Genomic DNA, 27,135 nt, shown 5'->3' with positions numbered 1-27,135 from the left:
AGTTAACAGCTCATGGAATTAGCTGAATTCAACCAGCTTTCCTTAGAAATTATTTCCCAGGGGTAAGGATGTAGCTCAATGGTACAGCACTTGCCAAATTTGTGAAACCCTAGGTTCAATTCCATCACAAAAAAAAAAAAAAAAAAAGTTCCCAGACCTTATTGTCATCTCATTATCCTTCCTTCCTGGTCTGTATCATTCCATCATTCTTATTTTGTGGAACACAGGACGAATCTGGGACTCGAGAGACCCCAGGTTTGAAATCAATATAAAGAGCATTGTCAGCCATTCCTGTTGAGCTCTCAGGGTTTGTTTTTTTTTTTCCAATCATAGTGCTTTCTGGGCACCACTTTGGTGCTATTGTAATCCTCAGATCTTTTCTTGTTATGTTCACACAAAGCCAGGTATAGTATAACTGCAGCTTGCCACTGGAGCTTCAGCAGTGCAGTTGGTTAGCACAAGGTACTGCATCAGGTTTCTCCCACTCCCTTCTGGATTCCACATAGTGCTTTATTCTATTTCATCCCTTTGGGAATCTGTGACGTATGTATTCCTAAATTCACATGTTCTAGTTCTGTGATAATCAACGTTACTCTTACATCTTCCTTAGCTTCCCATTTTCCTTTCCTGATTTGCTCATTTTGCAGCTTCTAATTGGCTACACCGAGAATTAACACCAGTATTACTAACACCTGTTTCCTAATTACTGTGCTTTGCCCACATATAGGCCAGCACATGTATTTGTTTATGATTATTTGTCTCATGAACATTGAGTAAGTATAACTTCGTATATACCTATGAATGTGGTTTTGTGGGTGTGGATGTGGGTGTGGATATATAAGCAGCCAGAGCTCAGGTCCAGTCTAAATAATGAGTGTTTGGTATTTGGCTTTAATTGATCTTTGTGCATTGTCAGCCTCAACTTTCATCTGCCCTCAAATATCAGAGGAAGAATAAATTCAGTTCCTTGAAGTTTATTGACTGTTACTGGTAGCAGAGCAAATTTCATAAAAGAGCAGGTTTCATGTGGAGGAGTGAAAAGGGGAGCTCTGAGTTGGTGAGGAAGGATATTGGGATGGGGACTTAGAGTAAAAGATAGAAAGACAGATCTCTCCCACCTTTCCCTCTCCATTCCCACAAGAATACTGTATTAACAGTGGGGGCATCCTGATCAGTATTCCCTCTCCAAATTGGAACCACAGAGGGGAAACTCGATACAAATTAGAAAACGCCTCATAGCTCCTCTGTTTCTCCATCCAAGGGGATGCCAATATCCACGTTGTAGTCAGCAGGCTCCCCAGAGCTCAGCCAGGGAATAGGGGTTCGGTTGAAAGAAGGCCTGTTGGAGAGGTTCTGGTTGTAAAGGACCAGGGGTTCACTCAGCAGAGGCCCCAGGTCAAACTTGGGCATCTGGAAGGTCATACGTTTGGAGGCCTTTTCATATCCACCATAGGGCATTGCTGTCCTGAGAAGGGGACATATTATTCGATTAAGGATCAGAACAAAAGAAACAGAACGTTGTCAACCAGTTTGAAGGAAGGGGAAGTTCGTAAATTCTGTTTTTCTGAGATGCTTCTTTACCTCTTATCCTTCTTCTCCCTTAGTACCCTATTTCCCCTTCCTGGTTTGCTTGTTTTCCCAAAGTTAATAATGAGAAAAGGAGTGCAGTGGGTATGAGACTAGATAGAGTCTCATAAACAGTCATGTCCCAGACTAGCATTTCAGAGAAAGTACCCCAAACACTACAGACCCAAGGATCTGAGATCACCTTAAATTAAAATGTAGAGACCCTACCAACTTTACCTTTACCCCACCCCCAACCCAGGTGAATAGGGGATGGCCTAGCTGAAAGGAATTAACAACCAAATGCAAAATCACTTCTCTAGGCCTTTCCTAATCTGTTTTGACATAGATCTTCTAGGCATAGTTTACAGAAGCCTAATTAAAAAAAGAAAGAAAGATACTTAGAAACTTACCATAGCAGGATATGAGAAAATAAAATCATACTACAGGGAGAATAATGGCATTCACACCTTGACTGAAAGGGGACCTAAAGAGGCCTCCAACCACATATTATATATAATTTCCATTTTACATTAAAAGCAACAAGGAGCTGGGTGTAGTGGCACACACTTGTAATCCCAGCGGCTTGGAGGCTGAGGCAAGAGGATAATTATTAATCCAAAGCCAGCCTGAGAATTTAGCGAGACCCTAAGCAACTTAGTGAGACCCTGTCTCAAAATAAAACATTACAAGGGTTGGTGATGTAACTCAGTGGTTAGGAGCCCCCTGGGTTCAATCCTTAGTACCAAAAAAAAAAAAAAAAAAGCAACAAGGCTCAGAAGTAGGGTGATTATTCCATGCCCAAACAGCTAAGTAAGCTAAAAACCAAAATTCAAATTCTGACTTCCAGCAAATTTTTCTTATCACACTCTTTTTTTTTTTTAAGAGAGAGAGAGAGAATTTCAATATTTATTTTTCAGTTTTTGGCAGACACAACATCTTTGTTTGTATGTGGTGCTGAGGATCGAACCCGGGCCGCATGCATGCCAGGCGAGCGCGCTACCGCTTGAGCCACATCCCCAGCCCTCTTATCACACTCTTATGATGAAGCTGAGCTGGAGTTAAAAGAGCAAGGACTTTCCATTAAGACTCCCTTAGTCCTGTCATCCTTCCACAGCCTCCTTCTGAAACATTTGAAATACAGTAACATGCTTACTAAGGGATACAGTGCCACCACTAGTATGCATCTGGTTCCTTCCCCACCATCTCACCTGTTGAAGGACTTGTATTTGGGGAGTTCAGCTTTGGCCCCATAGGCCAACAGGTCAATGCCAAGTTCCACTTTTTGCTGGGGGTCAACCCCCATGGCTCGCTCCCATGGGGAAATGTAGGTCTTAAACACAGTGATATGTTTTCCTTCTCCACCTGCTTGGTCTCCTGGTAACCATAGGAGAGAGAAGTCAAATAATAGCTATTAGTTAGTAGCTAATGAAAGTTAATCCCACACCCTTACACTAGGGAAATTGTTGAGACCAGGTACCAAAAGTATAATATCCCACCAGTTGTTTCAGTTTTATAGTATAGTGACAGTCTGGGGTCAGTCTGGGGTCAGATCTGTGACCAAATCAGAAAACCCAGAAAGGTGACTCAAAGACAAGGCTTCTCTGAGATTCTGGATGCCTCCTGTGTTCATGACATCTCAGCCCTGCTCCCCATTCCCAGGATAGACCTCATTCCTGCAGACAACTCTGCTCTAGAGAACAGATACATTATTTTTGGATGTGAGTACTTGCCTGATCCTGTCTCTCCAACCCCTGCTGTGCCAGCAGCTCCATCTCTGCCAGCCTGGCCCCCAGGACCACTTGTACCCCCAGCTCCAGACCCAGAGCCCTCATGATGATGATGGTCAGAACCATACTGTCCAGCAGAGCCACTGCCCCCTGCCTGGCCGCCACCACTGCCCTTGCTGTAGGAGAATCCCTGACCAGCTGTGCCCAGCTGTCCCCCCACTGTGGGAAGGAACTTCTGGAAGTGATCCTGAAAAGAAACAATAAAGTGAGGGGAAGGTTAGAAATGGATATGGAAAATATACAAAGACAAATGTGTATATACCAAAGGAGGAGGTGATCAGAGACAAGAGCCAAACTGAAGACCATGAATCCTCTGAGATTCCAGATCTCCCCAACCCCATAAATGGATAGTGGATAATCTGACTGAGAGGAATTAAACTTTTCTTTAGAGGTGGGATCTCAGGCTGTGGATATAGCTCAGTTGGTAGACTGCCTTGCATGCTCAAGGTCCTGGGTTCTAATCCCCAGCACCACACACAAATAAACAAACACCTCCTTTGATGTAGAGCCCCCTTCTATTGTTTCCTGCCCTTCTTGAATTAAGCTTCTTGTACTAGCTTTAGGTAGTCTGGCTTCGGTCTCCACCACTGCTGAAATCTCTCTTTCAAAAAAAAAAAAAAAAAAGAGGTAGAATCCCCTGGTTAGCCCAGTTTCCCTAATTACACCTTAGGGTGGGGGCAGCTCATTCTGAGTGGACATGGCTGCAAAGGGGAACACAGTCTTAATTTAAAGAACTAGTGAAATCTCTGCCCCCTCCTTCCTCATCTTTCTATTCCTCTCTCCACTTGGTGCCTGTGAAAGCAGAACTTCCATTTTTTTTTTTTTTTTTTTAAACTCAAGGATGCTCATCACTGGGCTGGGGATGTGGCTCAAGCGGTAGTGCGCTCGCCTGGCATGCATGCGGCCGGGTTCGATCCTCAGCACCATATACAAAACAAAGATGTTGTGTCTGCCGAAAACTGAAAAAATAAATATTTAAAAAAAAAAAATTCTCCCTCTCTCTCTCTTAAAAAAAAAAAAAAAAAAAAAAGATGCTCATCACTGAGCTACACCCCCAGCCCATTTTTCTTTATTTTATTTTGAAATAAAATATAAGTTGCGTAGGGCCTCACTAAATTGCTGAGCTGGCCTGGAACTTGCACTCTCCCTGCCTCAACCTCCCCAGTTAAAAAGATTACAGGGGGCTGGGGATGTGGCTCAAGCAGTAGCGCGCTCGCCTGGCATGCGTGCGGCCCGGGTTCGATCCTCAGCACCACGTACAAAGAAAGATGTTGTGTCTGCCGATAATTAAAAAATAAACATTAAAATTCTCTCTCAAAAAAAAAAAAAGATTACAGGCATGTACCACCACACTCAGCTGGAGCACAACTTTCTGACAGTGAAACTGTACCAAGTGAAGTAGGGTGGCTAAAAGAGCAATACTGGATTCAGTCCTGAAACCTAAAAATAATCCCGCCAACTTCTTGAAGAGTCTCTCCTGGCCATCTTACCAAGTATTCCCCTATGCTCCACCCAGTGTAACCAGACCCAGTAGAGAGGAGGGGTTTTGGCCTCCTAAAGTTAGATATGACAGGCTCAGCACTTTTACTGGGTTCCTACATAAGGGCCAATGACGGACATTCCTACCCTGGCCCCATAGGCATCTATTTCCACTCTCCTGCAGTCACCTAGAGAAGGTGGAAGAAGAAGAAAGAAAATGGAGAATATACCCTCTTTCTCAGCCATAATACCCTGGACCTTGCCCCTCTCCAATCCCTGCTTCTTTTTAGTTGGAGAAGAAGCCTAACTAGAAAATGTAGGATTTTTTTTTTAACCTTTATTTTATTTGTTTATTTTTATGTTGTGCTGGGGATCAAACCCAGTGCCTCATGCATGCTAGGCACGTGCTCTACCACTGAGCCACAATCCTGCCCCCACCCCCTTTTTTTTAATACTATGGATTGAACCCAGGTGGATTTTACCACTGAGATATTAATTTTTTGTTTTGTGACACAGTCTTGCTAAGTTGCTTAGGGCCTTGCTAAATTGCTGAGGTTGACTTTGAATTTGCCATCCTCTTTCATCAGCCTCCTGAGTCATTGAGATTATAGATGTATACTACCACACCCTGCCAAAAATGTAGGATATTGAAGAAAGATGATTTCAGTCACCACAGCTTGGGGTCCTTAGGGAAAATTTAACCCTAACCCTTTAATAAAAGATGACTAAAGAAGGAGATGGCTGTAAAACTCATTTAACTATTTCTAAGGTTGCCAGATTTAACAAATAGAATTACAGGAAACCACTTAAATTTGAAGTTCAGATGCACAACAAATAATTTTTCAGTATAAATATATCCTAAATATTTCATGGAGCATGCTTATACTAAGAAATTATTCATGTGTCTATGAAATTCAAACTTAAATGTGTATCTTATATTTTTATTTTGCTTGTATATTCCAAATGTTCTAGGGGATTTTCTTTTGAGGGGGGCACCAGATGTTGAATTCAAGGGCACTTGACCACGAAGCCACATTCCCAGCCCTATTTTGTATCTTATTTAGATACAGGATCTCATTAAATTGCTTAGTACCTCACTTTTGCAGAGGCTGGCTTTGAATTCGAGATCCTCCTGCCTCAGCCTACTGAGCTGCTAAGATTACAGGTATATGCCACCTCACCGGGCAGGGAGATGTATTTATAGAAAAACAATATTCATTATATAAACTCAAAGATCAAATTTAACTGGGTATACCATTTTGAGTTTTTTTATTTGGTTAGGTTTTGCTTTTTTTGTTTGTTGGGTCTTTTCGGTTTTTTTGTTTGTTTGGTGCTGGGGACTGAACCCAAAGCCTTGCACATCTAAGCACACACTCTACCACTGAGTTATACTCTCAGCCCTATTACTCTGTATTTTTAATTTTTCATTTATTCTTTTGTCCCAAATATTGCAAGGGACATACTTCACTAAAAAAAAAAAATCATTGTGAATCTTAACCTCAAAATACAGGACTGGCATTCTGTGTTTTATCTGATAACTCTATTTTAATACTTACCCATACTGGGAAGGAATATTTTACCTGAGGGTGTGGTGCTTAATGAACTTATACATTTTAAGGAAGAAGAGGTTGAGGTGCCTACCACCAATAAGCTGTTAGAAAAGATACTAGGCTTGGGGGGCTGGGATTGTGGCTCAGCAGTAGAGCGCTCGCCTAGCACGGGCGGGACCTGGGTTCGATCCTCAGAACCACATAAAAATAAAGGCATTGTGTTGTGTCCATCTACACCTAAAAAATGTTAAAAAAAAAAAAAAAGACAAGATACTAGACTTTCAGAAAGTGTTAACAATTCCGAACTCACCATTGAGCTATCAGAGAAAACATCAGGATGGTTTTCATAGATAAATTTTTCCACCCGCATCTGTCGCAGTTTGAACATCTTAGAGCCTCGATTGGTGAGCAGTGACAGCTCCTCCAACATCACATCCCTTGGGACGCTGATCTTCTTGCCCAGGTTCAGGCCTGAGCTCTCCTGTCCACCTTTCAGGGAGGTGGGGAGAAAGAGGCAAGAGAAAGAGGAAAAGTAGAGTTTCCTGGACTCAGAATGCAGACCTTGTCCACAACTAGTGTCCTATTAGAAACCCTTTAGAGGACTGGATGTTGCCTGTGATGTCTGAACAAGGTCTGTCTAGTATATATTATTTCCTGGGTTTGAAGTTGGAGTACTGGGAGACAGTGGAAACACTAGAGTAAAGAGGTAAACAGAGTTAAAAGTGGCACAGGCTTGGGACAAAAGGTATAAAAGAACATCATAGATGGAGCTACTGAAGAAATTGTGGCATGAGAGAAAGTTGATAGGCTAATCCTATGTGGAATTGGCCACATATAACCACATACTTTTATTTTAAGTTCTTTCCCTTTTCTTCTTCTTAGTGGACTCTTTGACTTCAAAGAGCCTCTAGTTATCAGAAGAACTCGAAGGAGGAGGAGGAGGAGGAGGAGGAGGAGGAGGAGGAGGAGGAGAAGGAGAAGTGAAGGAGGGGGAAGAGGAGGAGGAAGGGAAGGGGAGGAGGAGAAAGGACAAGAGGAGAAGGAAGAAGAAGAAGGAGCTCTTCACATCCATGCACTCATGTTTATTCCCAGGAAACATACTTGTGCAATTTCCCATTTTAAATGTTAAACCAGTTCCCTAGCTCTGTGGAAAGATATAAGGAAGTTAACCATATACTGGAACCTTAGTCTGTGTCAATCTCCATCATAGTTTCTTCCTCAAACATACTTCACTGACCACAGATCCTATGGTCGTGGAACTCAGCTGGCTAATATGGCAGGATATTGTCCCAGATTATAAGGTGAAAAGGATGGAAGAGTGAGTAGTCAATATTGAATTCTGTCTGCTCTTCTTACTTCTCCTCTCATACCCATACCCCCCACCCTGGAATTGCTCTCGTTTGTTCACCCCAACACATTTATAACTTTATGTTATTTGTTGGATTGGTGGGTTAGGGATGCTTTTAATAAGAAGTCCCACATGAGGGAGCTGCAAACATGCCTACCTCCAGTGAGTTCCATGATCAGCTTGCTGGATTTCCTCTTCTTGTTGGGGGCTGGGGTTCCCGAGAGCGGCATTTTGGAGGTATATTCTACCTGGATGGGGTAGGAATAGGGTTTAGAGGATTTACAGGAACTGGGAAAAGTGTTTATAGTAGAGCAATATTTCTTAACCTGAGAAGGCTTAAGGGGAAAATTTCCTCAGGTTTTCAAAGAAATATGTATTTCCCCAAAAGATGAAAATCCACTGTCTTAGGGGTTCTGTTTTCTTCGGAAACAGGGTCGGAAACAGAGATATACCCTGTCCTTACCTTCTACCAACCTCTTATGGGCTATTTTACATAGAAATATTTTATAAGAAACATAGCTGAGGGAAAGGGATGTTTAAAAGAAAACAAGAACAACTCACGTAGGACAGTGCACCCAAGTTTCATGGGTTTGGTGTGATTTGAAGTTTTTACTCGTATTGGGATATCAGACTGGGGTTGATTTCAGGCTCTGGTCTCTCCTCAGTCTTCCTCCAAGTCCCAAGGGGGTGGAGAAATGTTCTGCCAGGGTTCAGGACATTCAGCCAAAAACATTCTCCATAGGAAGGAGAGGTTGTTGCTCCACCAATGGGCCAGCTGGAACATGGCCTGGGAGGTCATGGCTGTGCTCCCTGCTGCTACAGTCACTCATGCTCCAGACCCCAGAGCTCAAATGGGTTTGGGGAACCAAGGAGCATTTGAACCATGTTACAAGTCAGTCAATACCATAGCAGTAGAGAATTGAGGGAGGACAAGAACATAGTAATAGGATCTGGCCATGGTTGGGGACAAGCTGGGAAAAGATAGAGACTCCAGCCCCTCCTTAACAGCAGTTGGCATGCAGAGACATGCTGAGTCTTCTGCTGAGTCTTGTCTCACAAACACATCTACAACTACTAACTTATTGGGGCCTCAGAACCCCTATCCATTCATCAAATGCCTCCCCGCAACTTTCTGGGCTCTTCTCTTTCCAGCTCTCTGGTTTCCCCTGGACAGCTGGGAGATAAGCATAATAGGAGGGGAAAGGGCTACTACCCAAGGGTCAAGAATCACAATTGCAGACACAGAAGTTAACCAAGTGAGCTCCAGCACCTTAAGTCATAGAGCCGCACACTTACCGGCTGCTTAGTTGGTGATCAGCTCTCCCTGGGGTCCAGCAGCTTTGGAGGACCCAGCTGCTGTGACCGGAGAACCGAGCTGGGCAGGCGTGGGGGCAGCACTGGCAGTGGGGGAGGGAGGATGGTTATTAATAGAGATGATGAGTGCAAGCAGCTCAAATGGCACAGGGGGTACTGAGACCCTGGAACCAAGATCCCGCCCTCCTTGCCCAGAGGCTCAAGAAGGGGAGAATGGCCTTTGGGATACTCCCACTGAGCTGACTGAGCTAGGAATCAATCTCCCTAGGGGTTCCCCTTTGCACCTAGAGTCTGAAATCCAAAGAAGCATTCAGGGAGAAATTGAAGATAGAGGGAGAGGAAAAGGGAAGTTAAATTCAGAGTAGAAGAGAACCTAGAAAATGTGCCCTGCAGTCACTCAGAGCTGCTCCAGGCCAAAGCTGGAGGGACCTGTGGGTATATTTAGAAGTAGGAAAGATTAAGGCATTATATTTGAAGACAGGATGGATGTCTTCATAATTGAACTTCTTTTTAAAAATACCTAGGTTTTTTTTTTTTTTCCTCTGAGAGAGCAAATTAATGAAACGCAGTGCAGTAAGGGATGTGTGGGGATGACCACCAATTCTTCTGTCTCTTCACTCCCTTTTCTTTCCTCTTAAACTCTGGAAGTTCTAAGAATAGGTGGACACCACAATCTGTGTTTTGGTTCCTGTTTGCTGCTGGGGTGCTCAGCCTGCTGTGCAGGATAGATGTTATCTCCCTGAGAAGGTCTTGTAGGCTTCTGATCTGCCCAGGCCTTGCTCTCCAAGGTTCCTACTTTGGATTTCTTTCAAGAGAAACACACACTCTATTTAAGATCTGGACTATCCCATTTGTACTGTTCTAAAGAAGCCTCTTGGCAAAGGTACAAGCTTGAGTGCCCCTTTGGAGGAAGGCTATCATTTGTACAGCACCTTCCTCAGTAACTACAGAAACATTTTGGATCCTTCTCCAACTTCTTTTCAGGGTCTAGAACCAGATGCTACATTCCTGCAGCCACTACTATTGCACTATTACAGCTGCCTCAGGATTTTTTTTGTGTGTGTGTGTATTAGGGATTGAGCTCTGAGCTAGGGACACTCAACCACTGAGTCACATCCCCAGCCCCATTTTGTATTTTATTTTGAGACAGGATCTCACTGAGTTGCTTCGCGCCTCACTATTGCTGAGAATGCCTTTTGGACTTGAGATTCTCCTGCCTCAGCCTTTGAGCTGCTGGGATTACAGGAATAGGCCACTGTGCCCAGCAGGAAATGGTTTTTGAAGTTTACAGAATATACTCCTGTCCCTCTGGGACGTCTCCACTTTTCCTGTTCATACCCTCCTTCCATCCTATACTTTCCAGGTTCAGGATAGGGGCTCAAAGTTCCCCTACCTACTACCACATTGGTTTCTGTCCAGACCAGCTATGCTTCCAGATCCTTCATCTTTAGTCCTCCTCCTCTGTTCCTTCCCAACACAAGGAAGCAACTTAGAAGAAGAAACACAAGTATCAAAAGGTGATTTCATCATCACCTCTAAAAAACAAACTCAAAGTTTAATGTCGTATGATTGAATATCTAGAACTGCTTTAGTGGGTGAAGACAGGCTATTTAGCCCTATGGTCTCTGGTGTTTGCAAACATCTAGTTATTGGCACAAATATGCCCTCTGCTGGTTAATTGGAGCAATGGCACTTTCCTTCTCAGTCTCTCCGGATTCTGATGCCTTCCCTTCTCTATTAGCCTCAATCCGCTCCTCCAACTTTCTTTCTTCACTCTCCCTTCTCATTCATTACTATTCCTTCATTTATCTCATATAAATCTTTCACCTTTTACTATCCCTTCATTTAATTCCCAGAGAATGTTTAACATGGATGTTTCCTATAAGTAGGAAATGTTGATGGCAAACTTCTCGCAATTTCCTTGCCTGAAAAGTATGGAGCAGTAGAAGGAGAGGAGGAGAAATCTGATGGAGACTGCACTGAGAAGAAATAAAGAGGAGAGGTGGAGGTGCCTAAATCAAAGAAGGATACATTTGATAGGAGTAAAAGACTAGGGAATGAAGGGCAAAGGACTGAAAAATGGAGGGCAGGATTGGAAATAGAAATTTGAAATTGAATTAGAGGAATGGGTCAGAGACGATCAAGGTGGGGTCAGGATTTGTGTATAAAATCAGAAGAGATGACAGCAATAGAAAGTATGGGGCATAAGTTTATTCTTGTGCACAAACCAAAGGACTGTGACTCACACCCTGTATGTAAAGGAAATGATCATTTTCCAGATCAAACAGCAAACGTGGCTGGTGGTAGTCTTGGTGAGAGGTGAATCCGTACTCTTCTAGGATCGGAAATTAGGAACTAAAGCTGAAAAGGAACACAAGCTAGGAATGGAGTAGGACTGAAAAGAGGTTTTGGTTCTGGGTATTTCCCTGTTCTTTCCCAGATAGTCATGACATGCTGCAGAAGACAAACTGAAGGATAGACTCATGGGAGATAGCATGGACACAAACTCTTCTTTCAACATTCAGCACACACCCTCATGCTTCCCTCTCACTATCATCCCACATCCCACAACCCACTTCACTTTAACAAATACGTTCTTTTTCCTCAAAATTTTTCTCAGTCCCCCTCTTGCTCACAGTTGGCTTCTTGTGGGGTTTCTCTGCCAAGACTGCCCTCTCTATGCTTCTCTCTGGCTCAATCACTTTCACTCATTTCTGCTCTGCAACTGGTTTCTATCTCATTCTCCCCAGCCTTTCTTTCTGTTTTAGGCTTATGAAACAATGAAGACAATAATTTGTTCATTCTTAGAGGAAATTCTCCCTCTTTCTCTCTTTTACTTCCTGAATACTGAATTGCTCATCATGGACCTCTAATTGCTAATTTTGTGAAATGCAGTGAAACAGAAGAATTCTTAGTTCTATTCCTGGTCTACCTTAGCCTATGCAAATTGTCCCAGTCCTTCAGTCTTGTCATACTCCATTAGTTTCACAAGATGTAGCACCTGCTACAGATGCTAAGGAATTATTCTTCAGTGTAGCTCTTTCTCCCTGCTAGATTCCATGTAGGGATATCTGACCCTTCTGTTAGCACAAGGAAAAGACCCAGATAAGGTCTTTATTTAGACCTCCCCTCTTATTTTTGTCTCAGAAGAGCACATCTGTGGCATATCTGATCACTTGCCAGGTCAAATCCTGATCACACACACGTGCACATACTGGCATACACACATACATACCTAGGAATATGCCAGATAACCTTGAGAAAGCAGAATGAAAACTGGGAGTGGGTAGACAAATAGGGGTCAATTCAGTCCCTTGGCTGACTGTTAGTGGGGAGCTCCTTGCCTGAGGTCCCAGTGTTACTTACATTCTGTGTGCTTCTCACTGAACATTAAAATGAGACCCACAGAGGAAGCACAAATGTAAAGAAATAGAGACCTCTGGAGGCACATGGATAGAGAGACCAGGAGATAAAGAGAGTTCCAGGCAAGTAAATACAGAGACAAGGAGAAGCAAAGATACCAAAGCAGAGATAATAGGTTGGAAAGCAGCAGGGAGATGGGAAAGTCAGGATGAAGCTAGGGATGGGACGCTTAACTCCAAAACTATTTCTGGTTGGAGGGAATTTAACCTCCTGATGCTTGAGGGTATGATAGGGCAGGAGAAGTCACTTCAGAGACTGGATGTTCCACTTCTCCATGGTCCTGGGACCTATTTCCGGCTCATTGGTGCCCTGCTCCAGGTTTCCACACATGAGCCTGTAATCCTGTTCTGATGGCCGAGAATCTGGGCCTGGCCACCTGAAAACTACAGGAGCTAGGGGTGGTTCCAAGACTCCTAGGAGATTCTGGAGGAAGAATTGGGCTAGAAACAGAGGCTGAGGCCAGCTCTGCCCTCCAGATGGGCTCATCCAGTGTAGTGGCTGCTCGAGGGGCAAGCACAGTGGGAGCCAAGGGCTCTGCAGTGGGCTGGGGTGCCGGAGTGGAAAATCGGCGGATTTCCTGGACTCGAACAGTTTTGGGGGTCCCTGAGGAGGTGGGGCCAGGAGTTGGAGGAACCTCATCAAAACAGAACATGGCAGATTTAAGCTGGTAGGGCTGATGTCGCATGAAATCCAGAGCCTTGATGCCCTGTTTGGGGGTTGCCCGAGGCCCCTGAGATTGAGCCTTATTAGGGAGTGTTCGGGCAGCCTGGGGGAAAAAGGGTGAAAGCAGTGGGTTATAAGCAATAGGAGGTGGGGCACGAATGTTAGGTGAATATTTCCATGAAGGGGGCAGCGAGGGGGTAGGAGATGGACTTCTGGGCCGAGGACCAGGGCCAAGACCAGGACCAGGTGTAGCTTCCACTACATACCTGTCGGCCCGGCTCTGCCGCTTGGCAAACAGCTCCCCACCCCTGCCCCCCAGCCTTGGTGGCTCAGGGATTGAAGCTGGAGGGGTCGCCCCATTCACTAGCCCATCAAGGAGCCCTCGAGATGCCGGTTTCGGAGCAACTGGGGGTGGAGTCTTAGGAGCCATGGGGGGTGGGGTCTTGGGAGCTATTGGAGCCAGAATTTTAGGTGTCACGTGAGGCAGGGTCTTGTAACTGCTGCCCCCTGGTGGCTGCATGAAATTACAGGCTTCAGCTCCGAGGCTCAAAGCGTCCTCCTCGGGACCAGATTCAGCACCGCCGGTCCGGGGTTTTTCATCCAGGTTCTGCACCAGGGATAGCAGCTCCGGGTTGGGCGAGTTCTTCGTCTCCTGGTTTCCTGGCCGGAACATCTGTTTCCGGGTCCCGCGGCGCCGGGCCTCCTGCAGGATGCCGGTGCGGGCAGCTGGCACAGAGATGCGCTGCTCCCGAGCGCTGGAGGGCTCAGGGGCCGCGGGGCCTGGAGTCGGCCCCTCTGAGCGCGCAGAGGGTCGCAGAGGCGATGACAGGAAGATAGAAGCAGTGGAGGTCATGGCACCTGCGCTAGGAGGAGCGGAGGACTCTGGGGCGCCCCCGGGTGTAACAGGCCTACTGGGGGCTGGGATGTACAGGGAGCTGGTAGCCGTCACAGGGCCCGAGGAGCGTGGTATGCTGGGGGAACCTGAGGCGGGCGCGAGGCTGGACACCCCTGTGGTGAAGCTGGGCAGAGAAGTGGGCCCCTGTGGAGAGGACGCAAAGGGAGGTGGAGCTGGGCTGAGGACTCCCAGGCTTTCATTCGCCCTCTTGGGGCCTGAGGGCCTGAAAATAACCGAGGTGGTACCTGGCCTCTGCCCTTGTAAGCCCGGGGTAAAGGGCCTAGCTGACCTGTTAAAGATGCTTGGAGCTGGGGTCGGTGCGCCACCATCTGGAAGAAAAGGTCTAGGGCTGACAACAGGGGCCAGCAAAGGGCTGGGCGGGAGTACAGCAGCTTCTGGGGGAGCACTCTGGGCCCGAGGTGGTGACTGCAGACCCTGTCCATTGAGCGTGGCTGCTGGACCCACATGATCCAGCTCCTTGATGCTGGAGGCTGCGCGCTGGCGCTGCTGTTCAAAGAGCTGGACCCCTCTGCCAGAGGTCTCACTCAATTGCCCTCCTAGCCCGGGGCCCTGGCCATCGGCTGCTCTTGAACCCACCCTGGCCAGCTCCATGTCCAGATAGGGGCTATCCCAGTCAGACTGATTGGTGAGGCTGCGGGCGTCAGAGAAGGCCTCTTCATCCAGCTCAGACTCGCTTGTTGGGGGGATGCCGTCTTCCTCCTCAGCGCCTGTGCCAGCTGCAGCCCCGAAGCTCACTAGGGTGTACTTCTTTGCTCTTTGCCGTCGTTTCTTAAACATAAGCACCCCCTTGGAGTGAGGGTTGGGAGCTGCAGTTAGCAGGGATGCAATCGTCCTGCATTTGGTCTTGGCCTCCTTCACACTCTTCTCTTGGAGGCTCTCTGCACGTTGCAGTTCTGAGGAGGCCAAGCAGTAGATTGATCAGTGGGGGTTTACAACCTCTTCTATTCTTGCTCCCCAAAGTTTTCACCTCTCATCCCAGCCATCTCCCTCACAACTCCCACCTCTTGTTTTCACTGGCCAGACCCCACAATGCCTCCTGCCAATCAAAGTCCTCTGACTTGGGGACAGAGTGGAGGGTGCAAGGCGAAACCAAGGACAGTTAAAGGAAAGGCAGTCCAGTTGGCTGTCCTGACTGCTGTGACCATACCTCTTCCTCTATTCTGTCCCTATCTGTCCAGAGATGTTCCCTTATCCACCCCACACACATTCCTCACCTGCCTCCCATTCCTGACTGACATAGGGGGGAGATGTCACTTTCCATGGCAGAAAAGAAAAAAAGGCAGGTCCCAGAGAGAGAAAAAAATGAGAAGGGACAATTTTCCACCACAATAGAGACCATGTAAGGTGGGGTGGGGATTTACACCCTCTTCCCACCTGTTACCCTAGGACCAAGACACAAAGGCTTCTTAGCAATGAGATCTTCAGTCAATTCCATCTCCCTCATGTAGTCCATATCGTAAACACTCATAGAAATAACTCCCATGATACACCATTTCAACAAGAATATCTGTCTACCGGAAGTTAACCGTGGACATACTTTCTCTTATGTATTTTTCTCTCATTCAGGTATATTCCAGCTTATAAACTCCTCACATACATATATGCAAATACACACATGCCCATACAAAAATAGTTACTTAAATACATTCACACAAGGCACCCTCCAGGTGGCTTTTCTTTCCAGAGTTCCTCCTGCAGAGACCCTGTTACTAACAGAGAGTATTTTAGGTTTGATCTTGGCCCTTCAACTACCAGGGCACTCCTTTGTGCTCCATACCCCTTTCTACTCACAGCCAGTAGTTAGTCTCAGATCCAAAAGTCAGGAAAAGCCAGAGTGCCGTTCTCCAAGGCAACCCTCCAAATCTTTAGGATATCTCAAAGGCATCAGGTAAATATATTGTCCTTTTCTCTAAAATGGTGATAGAAATGAAATAGGTTTCTTTGGGGGGAGGTCAGAAATGTCCCCCAATTTCCATGCCTTTGCCAGGCCTTTTAATGTACAGAGTTCAGGCTGCTGCCACCAGGCAGTCACAGAAGGACTGTGTGCTAAAGAGAACTAGGGCAGGGCTTTGCATGCCATGTGAGGCCTGGGTAGGTGGAGCTAGGAAATGGGAGAGGCTGTCCTGCTGTTAAGACCTAGCCTTAAACATGGATACTGCCTGGCCTGTGGTCCCCAGTTCCTACTGAAAAATTCTTGAAATTCCATCTACTTTCCACTCACTCAAGATACAAGGTTCTTGGGGTGGGGGTTGTAGCTCAGTGGTAGAGTGCTTGCCTAGAACATGTGAGGTACTGGGTTCAATTCTCAGTACCACATAAAAATAAATAAAATAAAAGTATTGTGCCCTAAAAAAAAGAAAATTAAAAAAAGACAACAAGTTCTTTTTTTTTTTTTTTTAAGGCACTGCGCAACGAACCCAGGGACAGTCTATCACTGAGCTACACCCTCAGCTCTTTTATTTTATTTTGAGACAGGGTCTCACTAAGTTGCCAAAGCTGACCTCCAACTTGCGATCCTCCTGCCTCAGCCTTCCAAATTGCAGGAATTACAGACGAGTGCCAACATGCCTAGCCACTAATCACCTTCCTAATTAGGGCTTTCATTTCTCTCATTCGAGTGTCTATAACACTGAATAGTACTGTAGAAAGAATAGGCACTGGAGTCATAGTTCATTTCAGGTTTTGGGTTCTTGGGTGAATTACTTCACCTCATTGAAGTTCAGTTTCCTCATCTGTAAATGAGGATAATAATGGCTACCTCATAGGGTTGCTATGAGGATTAAACATAGTAATGTAAGTAAGTTTAGCACTTAACACAATGCTAAGGTCATCTATGAGTGACCTTAACTCTCAAAGCTTTCTTTTTTTTTATTTTTTAAAGAGAGAGAGAGAATTTTAATATTTATCTTTTTAGTTTTTGGCGGACACAACATCTTTGTTTGTATGTGGTGCTGAGGATTGAACCCTGGCCGCACGCATGCCAGGCGAGCGCGCTACTGCTTGAGCCACATCCCCAGCCCTCAAAGCTTTCTTGACACTAACTGCACATGTGTTCAGATAATTTCTTGTATATATATCTTTTCCCACAGATTCACACATTCATGCCTTCCTATATTCATAATAGGAACTTTCTCTCTCTCTCTCTTTCACACACACACACACAAACACACACACACACACACACACACACACTGTTCCTATGAGTTTTCTTCAGCTCACGTGGCCATAGACCCCTTTGACATGTGGCCATAACATCAACCCATTCTAAAAAAGGGGCAGTGATGCTCTCCTAAGAAAAGAAAGAAGACAGAAAAGAAAAAGAGGATAAGATGGGGCTGGGGTTGTGGCTCAGTGGTAGCACGCTGGCCTAGCGTGTATTAGGCACTAGGTTCAATTCTCAGCACCACATACAAATAAATAAAATAAAAGTCCATCAACAACTAAAAAATATTTAAAAAAAAACAGAAAAAGGGGATAAGAGAATAAACCTTATTCAAAGTCTATCCTTCTTTAACTATTGAGGCATCACACTCCATTCTAAACACCAGAACTCTCTCAAATATGAGAGGATAGTACCTGCATAGAACGAGTCTTGGAGCTCAGGAACTGGACCTGGGGATTTGTCACAGCTGGCTTGGCTGAGGGGTTCTTGGCTGATGGACTCAAAGGTCTCCATGCCGAGAAAGGCAGTGCTGGCTGGAGCAGGACCAGCTTGATCCATCCCCCACGACTTTTAAAGCCCCTTTGTCTTGTCCCCAGAGCTGGCAGCTGAATGAGCTCACTAAGCTATTTTTGGAGCCCCCCCCCCTTCTCTGGCTGCCCCATAAGTCCTGGTGTGATGGACATGAGCACCTGGCTCCCCTACTCTCCACCCCTCCCACTGGACAATGAGGTCTACTTGATTAAAAATATCCCTGAGCCACTACAGTCTCACCCAGCATGATGAGAAGGGAGGGGACTCTAAAATGAGAACTGGGGATAATTATGGGATCCTGGGCATGCATTTGGAATTTCTTTGTGGGATACTGAACACTCTCAGGGATGTCAAACTCTAAATTGTTATGTCCTTAGCTCCTCAAACTCAGAGACCCAAAAATACGGAATAGGAATCAGAGTGGTGAAAGGAAGGAAAGAAAGATGAGAATTAGAGGAGAACCCTGAGATTTCAGAGGTGACAAAAAAGGTCTCTGTGGGAGGAGCAAGGGAGGCATAGGACAGGGGAAAATTTCACTTTAGGTCTGGTTCTGCAGCTCACATCAAAAATAGCAAAGAGCCTGAGATAAGTGGGACTGGCTTTTTCTATCTAGGCCTACATTCTTTCCTGAGATAAGGAGCCAAAGATCCCTCCCTCTACCACTTCCTAGGGATCTCATGACCATCTCATAGCCTCTCAGTCCCCAGGAATCCCAATTGAACTTACAAATGTCAAAGGTAATTTTGATACCATGCCTGCAATTAACACTTGTAAGGAGTCCTTATAGCCTTGCCCCAGCTTCCCAATATTCCCCTGCTTGTGTCTGTCCTCTGCCTTCACCCCATCCTGGAAACCAGTAAAACAACAGTAACCACCACCAAACCTCGTATCTATTCATGTCTCTTTCCATTTTCTCAGATTATTATGTTCTTAGGTTGACTGAACCACCTGTGTGTGTGTGTGTGTGTGTGTGTGTGTGTGTGTGTGTATACTGGAGATTGAACCCAGGGTCACTTTATCACTGAGCTACATCCCCAGCCCTTTTAATTTTTTTTACTTGAGACAAGGTCTTGCTAAATTGCTTAGGCTGGCCTCAAACTTGCAGTCCTCCTGCCTCAGGCTTCTGAGCCACTGATACCTGTACCTTTTGGCTACACTGGTATAAACAGCAAAAGTAATAGGGACCATGAGAATAATTATTCTCCCCTTTCGTTTATCACTCTTCTCTACTTGTCCCAGAGACTGCATTGAAGGGGCATGAGATAGGTAGAATGTGTAGATATGGAGATGATTTAGAGATCAGATCCTGGCTAGGAAAAAAAAAAAAAAGGGTTCAGGGACTCACTGGCTTGCTTGGCCTTCTGGGTGTAGGTGGTAGTAAGATCTTCTGCCACTGGGTGGGTAACAGGTCCCACCATAGGGATGAGATGAGGGCCAGGCCGGAGTGGACCATGGGGTAACAGCAATGCCTCAGCTGGGGGTGGTTGAAGGGCTGTCCCTTCTTCCCAAGATGGGGAGCTCACACGGCTGTCACCCTGGCTGGGAGGGCCAGTGCTGGCAGGTGCTGGCTCTGCAGGGCTGTCAGACAGGTAGACCTCATCAGGTGGGGCTCCTGGAGGGGTGGGCCTCATGGGGCCTCGGCGGCGGGGCCGACGGGTCTTCTCCTGGGTGGCAGGACCATCAGCATCACTGTCTGTCTCTCCATAGTAAGCCTCGCTGTCAGGGGGTGAGCGAAGGCTTCCAGGCTGAAGAGGCTGAGGAACCGGAGCACCAGGAGGCTCAGGACTCAGTGGAGATAAGGGTGACAGCACCTGAAGCCCCCCAGGGGATGGAGATCTCACAGGCCCTTCATCTGCTACCCTGAATGGGAAAGATGACAGAACTTGAGAGTCTGTGTAACAGCTAAAGTGATGTGAAAGAAATGGGGGAAGAGAGAAAAGAGAAAGGAGACTAACTATATATAAAGTGAAGATCTAAAGACAAAATGGGAAGCAAATGTGCTTGGAGAGCAGTGAGTAGATATGAGCTTTGAGGAAAATATGATGAGGAAGAGACAGGCCAGAGGTTGAAGTAGATCCATCACTCAAACACCTGCTCGACACTCTATCCTTTAATTGCAGATACATTCAAATACTTTGGGGAGGCATACACAAATGTTTATTTTCTAGAAGGAATGTATGAGCAGAGATAGGTACTTGTTAGTTGCTGAAGCCTGGCCAGTGAGACATAGGGCTAAGAAAGAGAAGGGGATTCCTGGACTAGGGGAAAAGGAAAGGAGGAGTCCATACCGCTGCACAGTGAGGACAAGCTGATTCCCTGAGGCATCGATGAGGCTCATGGCACTGGCATGAGAGAGGCTGGTACAAGAAACTCCATTTATTGCCAAGAGCTGGTCCCTCTCTCGGAGTCCTGCTCTGCCAGCCTGGCTCCGTCTTCGGATCTGAGATGGAGGAAAAATTGTAAATGATGGAGGGCTCCAAAGGGAGAAGAATGAAAGGAAAGCAAGAAGGACCCACATGAGAGGATTTTATTTCGTAAAGTAAGAGGGTGGGGAGTGCACAGAACTGTAGCTGAAGAAGACTATCTAGAGGGAAAATGCAGATTGGTGGGAGTAATACATCATTGATGGGAGACAGGATAACCACTGAATGAAAGGGGTTTGGAGAAAACCACGTAGAAGAGGTACTAGAAATGGTGGTATATCACCAAGATTTTCCTCCAAGGGCAATAGTTCTTTTCTAGGCCATGGAATCCCAGGTGCCATTACAAATTAAGATTTTAGACTAGTATTCCAGATCAAAGCCAGCTGTAGTGGCACATGCCTGTAATTCCAGAGACTTGAGAAGTTGAGGCAGGAGGATTGCAAGTTTGAGCCCAGTCTCAGCAACTCAGAAGACTTTGTCTCAAAATTAAGAAAATAAATAAATAAATAATAATAATAAATGCTGGTGATGTAGCTCAATGACAGAGTGCCCCTGTGTTATATCCCTAGTACTGAAAAAAAATATTTCAGATCCAGACCAGCTGGATTCTGGGAGATTATGTTTGTGTGTGTGTATGTGTGCACATACATGGCTACCACTTGTTGAGTTCTTACTAAGTTGTTAGGTACTGTGCTGCATGTGTTACTACACTTAATTCTTAGAATGGTTCTATGAAATAGGTACTATTATTACCCATACTTTACAGTTCAGAAAACTAAGTCTGTAGGATGAAACCAAAAGGGTAATGACTTTTCATCTGAGAGGCCAGATATTGCCAAAACCCTCCCAGCACCTCGAAAAGTCTTGTCTAGTGAGAGAAAGGAACTGACTTAGGGAAAGAAGAGCACTGAAGGCATGAGCAAGGCAGGGCAGGGCAGTGAAGAGCAGGGCAAAGCAGGGCAGGGCAAGGCAAGGAAGGGCAGGGCAGGGCTGGGCTGGGCTGGGTGAAACAATCTCAGCTTGTCACATATCAGTTTAGTCAGAGAGAAATTAGAACCTTCCCTACATTCCTGGAGTTTGGAGTAGAGGGATACACGCAGGAGAGCAAGCACTGGATGACCAGACCCCAGCCTCTGCTACCATGGTGCTACAGGAAACTGAAGTAGAGCTTTTCTTTTTCTCTACTCTCTGGAAACCAGGAATTCTCTTTTCTAGGAGGTCCCTAGAAGAAGTTTGTGATCAGACACTACTCCCTCTTCCAGACTTGAGCATGCTTCCCTACTCATCTGCCCACCTACCCACAGCCTCTTTTTCACAGCCCCGCTTACCCACCTCCCCATTGGCCGCCACATGATTCTTCCCAAATCCCCCAGTGTTCCCTTTTCCCTGAAACTGCATTTCAGGGGCTCTACCTTACCTTGGACACCTGTAAGGGTTTCCTCTGTTCGGCCCCACCCTGAAGTCGGAAGCCCCAGGGGGCTCCCCCTGATAGTGTGACCAGCACCTTCTCCTCAGCACCCATCGCTCAGCTTGGCCTATGGCCCTGGCGTTTGGACAGTGTCCCAAGGGAGAGAAGTTGAGGCGCTGGTACCCCGTCCGGCCTGCCTGTCCGGCTGTCCTGCTCCTGCTGCCCCAGGCCTCCCCCCCACACCACATACGGCAGGCAGGCAACTTGGCCTTGGGATCAGTACAGTCCAGCACACATGTCCCGTCAATCGGAGCTGTGCTCAAAATAGTTGCCGGCTGTACTCTCCTCCTCTTCTTCTCCCAGTTGTGCTACTCCTAGAGCTAATTATAGCACAAACTTCTGCCCTACATGTCTCCCCTTCTTCTGCATGGGCCTTTAACTTAGGACTCAGAGTACTAGCTCTCTGGAGCTCTAGAACTATTGTATACCCTTTCAGGGACTGTGCCTTCCCTGATATGATCATGGACTAATCTCAACTGCTTTCCTCCAAAGCCCATGTCAAAGTGGTAGGAGCCAGGAGCAGGAGGGGCTCAGTACCAGAGCTGGCAAGAAATGGCTCCATAAAATCCCAGGAAAGAGTGTCCCTTTGCTGTACTGTATGAATTTGTCACCATGCCAGGCCTGGATGACAATTTGTCACCATTGCCCGCCACATAGTATACTAATCACAAAAATGCCAAGTTTTTTTCCCTTCAGTATTGAACCCAGAGACACTTTACCACTAATCTACATCCCCAGCCCTTTTCCCTTTTTATTTATTTATTTTGTGTGTGTGTGTGTGTGTGTGTGTGCGCGCGCGTGCACGTGCATGCACACTAGGGATTAAACCCAGGGCTGTGTGCATGCAAGGCAAGCTACATCCTCAGCCCCTTCTTTTTATTTTTTATTTTGAGACAGGGTCTCACTACATTGGCAAGGCTTGCCTTGAACTTGTGTTCTTGCCTCAGTCTCCTGAGTCACTGGGATTACAGGAATGTGCCACCAAACCTGGCTTGAAATGACAAGATTTGGAAAACAGCAAGAGTTTATTCATGAGGTGGCCTAAGGCATGGGGAAAGGTGATTAGAGATTGAATTAATCAGGGGTCTGCACATATGTAACCAGTTTTCATAGCTCTTTTTAGGATTCATGTAAGGAAAATGGTGGAATTAGCATGATCGGAGAGTGGAGGCCTTCTGAGATCAAACAGTCACCCACTGAGTACCTGTACAGCTCCAAGTAGTTTTAGCAAAAGTGGCCTTCAATTCCCTGAAAAGTAACCTAAGCAATTATTATCATCATAGCCCACATGTCAGAGGTGATATCTACAACAAAGCTAGTAGGGGACAATGACACATCTCAGCTCTGTGACCTCTAAAATAAATATGTGATTTTAAAAGTCAACTAAAAGCAAGTAACTAAAAGCAAAGGAAGCTAGATAGTTTATTTAGGTTTTCCCTCCATTTCAAATTTACCTGTTAAGCAAAATGGAAATCTGTATCTCACTGCAGGGATAGAGAGGAGTCTGTGTAGAGGAACTCTGATCAGCTCTGCTTCAGTTGTGTTGTTACCTCTTCCTTAAAGTCTTTTCTGATCCCCTGCCAACTCTCTACCTATAAAATTAATTCTTCCTTCCTTTGGTCAACACACATATCTTGTTCATACTTCTACTGTTTTGTTTTTCAGCCAATAGTATAATTCTGTTCATACACTTATCTTCCTGCCTGGAGTGTGAGAAAGTTTGAGTCAAGAACTGTGTGCCATCAACAGCCCACAGAGTGATGATTGATGTAAAGAGTGTTCAATAAATGTTTGCTAAATTATCATTACAATACCTAGGTTGCCATGTGAAAATGGACACAGATAGGCATGTGTAAATATACCAATTCATGTCAGTAACAAAATCTCTACTTGTTTTTAGATTTCTATTGCATGAAGGTGCCTTACCATTAAGAGACCTCTTTATTACAAAACATAACATGGTGCTGTAACTGTGATTATCAGACTACAGTTTTATGGACTGGCTGCTCCCTTATTGTGTTAATGCTGTTTGCCTTGGTATATGATATAGTCATAGAAAATACAGAATTCTGGGTAAGAACTTGACTTGAGTTCTTTTTTTTGGCGGAGGGCGGGGGAGGTACTGGGGCACTCAGGGGCACTCAACCACATCCCAACCCTATTTTGTATTTTACTTAAAAACAGAGTCTCGGGCTGGGGATGTGGCTCAAGCAGTAGCGTGCTCTCCTGGCATGCGTGTGGCTCGGGTTTGATCCTCAGCGCTACATACAAACAAAGATGTTGCGTCCACTGAAAACTAAAAAATAAATATTAAAATTCTCTCTCTCTAAAAAAAAAAAAACAAAAACAAAAACAAAAAAAACAACAACAGAGTCTCACTAAGTTGCTTAGTGCCTTGCTTTTTTGCTGAGGCTGGCTTTGAATTTGAAATCCTCCTGTCTCAGCCTCCTGAGCCCCTGGCAATTATAGGCATACGTCACCACACTGGCTTAGATTTGAGTTCTTGTTCCACCATTTATTACCTGTGTGACCTCATGCAGTTACTTGGCCTCATCAATAAAAGCAGGATCTAGATATCCCTTCATTCACTATTCAAATATTTATTAAGCTGGACATAGTGGTATATGCCTGTAGTCTCAGCTACTCTGGAGGCTAAGGCAGGAGGATCCACTGAACCTAGGAGTTTAAGACCAGTCTGGGAAATTTACAAAGACCCTTTCTCAAAAAACTTATTAAGGACTAGCTATATGTCAGCCATTGTGCTATATTAGTGGCTTTTTTGTTTATTTTTTAAACCAGGTGTGCTCTACCACTGAACTACATCCCCAGCCCTTTTTATTGTTTTATTTTCAAACAAGGTCTTATTAAATTGCTTAGGCCTTCACTAACTCGTGATCTTTCTGCCTCCTGAGTCACTAAAATTGCAGACATGTGCCACTTTGCTGGCCTGGTATTGGCATTTTTAACAGCACTACAGATGGGCCTGTGACTTTGGTAAGAGTGTTTGCCTAGCATGTGTGAGGTCCTGGGTTCAATTTCCACTACTCAGAAAAAAAATCCAGATGATTCTTCTGAGAACCACTGAGTGGAGATAATGCAAAACAATAAAATGATCCCAGTTAGAGTAAGTTATACTCCACATTTGTATAAATATGTCAAAATATACTGTACTATTATATATATCTAAAAAGAAGAAATAAAAAAAAAACAATAAAATGTAACACATTAACCTCTATCCTCAGGAAACTATAAATCTGAGCTCTTCCTAGGGGTGAAATTTTTTTTTAATATTTATTTTTCAGTTTTCGGTGGACACAACATCTTTATTTTATTTTTTAATGTGGTGCTGAGGATCGAACCCAGCGCCCTGCGTGTGCCAGGCGAGTGCGTTACCGCTTGAGCCACATCCCCAGCCCGGGATGAAATTTTTAGTAAAAAAAAAAAAGAAGCTACCTACCTTCTTCTTCTTCTTCTTCTTTTTTTGTTTAGTTGTGCATGGACTCAGTGCCTTTGTTTGTTTTTATGTGGTGCAAGGATCGAATCCGGTGTCTCACACTTTCAAGGCAAGTGCTCTACCACTGAGCCACAACACCAGCTCAAGTTTTTTTTTTTTTTGGTGGTGGCGCTGGGGATTGAACCTGGGGCCTTAAGTACATGCTAGGCAAGCACTCTACTGAGCTATATCCCCAGCCCTCCTACCTATTTTCCTATTGTTGTATGAGAGGCAAGTGAGATAAGTCATGTGAAAATACTTAGCAAAGGGCCCAGCCTATGGCAGGTGCTCAACAAATGTTACTTGAATCTGGCAAATTACTCATCTAGTCTAGTGATTCTCAATCCTCATTGAGCAAGGGAATCAGTTGGAGGACCCATAAATCATAGTTTACTGGGGCCCATCTCCAAATTTTGACTAAATATATCGAGAGTGGATCAGAAATTTGCATTTCTAACAAGTTCCCAGATGATAGGATCCTATTAATCCTGGGACAATTGACATGATCCTGAGGACTGGAACCATTGGGCTGGTTAGTAAAGTATATCCAATGCCTATACAGTTTCCAGCACAGATTGAAATGCAACTTTTTTCAATGAATGAGCCATGTGTGCCTCAAAATAATTATCTACTGTCAGGATATGAAAGCAAGATGGGCTGCGGTTATAGTCAGTGGTAGAGTACTTGCCTAACATGTGTGAGGCACTACTGTTTGAGCCTCAGCACCACATAAAAATAAAATAAAGATATTGTGTCCATCTGCAACTAAAAAAAAAAAATATGAAAGCAAGCTGGGGAAATAATTCAGTTGGTAGTGTCCTTGCCTCACATGCACAAGGCCCTGAGTTCAATCCCCAGCACCACAAAAAGAGAATAACTCAAACGATATAAAAGCAAAAACTTTTTTTTTTCAGTGTTGTAGGTGGCTAGGAAAGCACTCTATTACTGAACTACACCTCCAGACTCAGAGCAAGAACTTTTTTTTTTTTTTATGGTACTGGGGATTGAACTCAGGGGCACTCAACCACTGAGCCATATCCCTAGCCCTATTTTGTATTTTAGAGACAGGGTCTCACTGAGTTGTTTAGCGCCTCACCATTGCTGAGGTTGGCTTTGAACTTCCGATCCTCCCGTCTCAGCCTCCCGAGCTGCTGGGATTACAGGCATGCGCGCCACGAAGCCTGGCAGTTTTTGTTTTTTTTTTTTTACTGTTATATTTGCAGGACCTAGAGCACGGGTTGGTTCACAGCAGTGCTCAAAAAAAATCATTAAATAGTATTGAAAGAAATATATATGAAAATATACTACACAGATTAACTACAATTATTCATCAAATGGGATAATGATTATTTTAACTGTAGCCCTTTCAGAGAACAGGAAAATCTTTTGGCTGTGGTAGAGCTCTGCACTTAAAGGAAAGCACTGTACAAAAATGGTTAATAACAACTGGCCACTCCTGAACTCTCTGTGATACTAAACATTCTATGAAACCCGTCTAAGTTCATTCTCTCAACAATCTTTTAGGTGGTCATTATTCCCATGCTACTGGGGCAAGAAACGGAAACAGGCAAGTTATACTAGCTAGTGAACTGCAGAGCCTGAACTCGAACCCATGCACACTTTGGTAGCTGAGTGATTACCTTTTACTTCCACCACCACAGGCTGAGCAAAGGTCAGGAGTGAGAGCAACTTAGAGACGGAAATCAATGGGGTCAAGGGTCAGCAGGAAGTGGCTTCAAGAGTTTGGATCAGAGGTCACTATACGTCACTGGTTGAGGGAACGTTACTAAAGATAGTTCGACCTAGCCTTCTCAATCGCATCTCAGCTGGTGAAACCATAAAGTGATTAGGACATCTGAAAAAAACAAAACCCAAATTAATAAAATTCAGCGGAGATTTCTCGGGGACAGCCATGATAACAGAGAAAAGAAGAGCGCGCGCGCGCGGCATCCGGGTTCCTAAATGCATGCCTAATGCCGACGTGGCAGAAGGAGTGGTTCAGCCCTGGAGC

The 27,135-nt window shown here is 45.1% G+C and overlaps 2 protein-coding genes across 3 annotated transcripts; both read right to left on the bottom strand.

Annotated features, from left to right (window-relative positions):
- Positions 1-993: 993 nt before the first annotated feature.
- Myoz1 (myozenin 1) lies at positions 994-9,103 on the bottom strand. The gene is made up of 6 exons (XM_027931360.2): positions 9,027-9,103; positions 7,888-7,978; positions 6,693-6,871; positions 3,297-3,540; positions 2,775-2,940; positions 994-1,465 (listed from the first exon to the last, which is right to left on the bottom strand). Exons 2-6 carry the CDS (start codon positions 7,958-7,960, stop codon positions 1,234-1,236), a joined length of 894 nt encoding a protein of 297 aa, XP_027787161.1. The 5' UTR covers positions 7,961-7,978; positions 9,027-9,103; the 3' UTR covers positions 994-1,233.
- Positions 9,104-11,179: 2,076 nt separating this feature from the next.
- Synpo2l (synaptopodin 2 like) lies at positions 11,180-26,836 on the bottom strand. 2 transcript variants are annotated; one of them, XM_071611151.1, is made up of 4 exons: positions 26,765-26,836; positions 20,029-20,180; positions 19,086-19,600; positions 11,180-14,939 (listed from the first exon to the last, which is right to left on the bottom strand). In XM_071611151.1, the coding sequence occupies exons 2-4, from the start codon at positions 20,076-20,078 to the stop codon at positions 12,766-12,768; spliced, it is 2,739 nt and encodes a 912-aa protein (XP_071467252.1). In that variant the 5' UTR covers positions 20,079-20,180; positions 26,765-26,836; the 3' UTR covers positions 11,180-12,765. The 2 variants fall into 2 exon arrangements, with proteins under 2 accessions (XP_071467252.1, XP_027787231.1); XM_027931430.2 differs by lacking the exons at positions 19,086-19,600; positions 20,029-20,180; positions 26,765-26,836 and adding an exon at positions 17,623-17,722.
- Positions 26,837-27,135: the final 299 nt, after the last annotated feature.

Source organism: Marmota flaviventris, chromosome 4 (assembly GCF_047511675.1).
Source record: "Marmota flaviventris isolate mMarFla1 chromosome 4, mMarFla1.hap1, whole genome shotgun sequence".
NCBI classification, from domain to species: domain Eukaryota; kingdom Metazoa; phylum Chordata; class Mammalia; order Rodentia; family Sciuridae; genus Marmota; species Marmota flaviventris.
The sequence above is the reverse complement of the archived record's forward strand: the minus strand, read 5'-3'. Positions and strand labels throughout refer to the sequence as shown.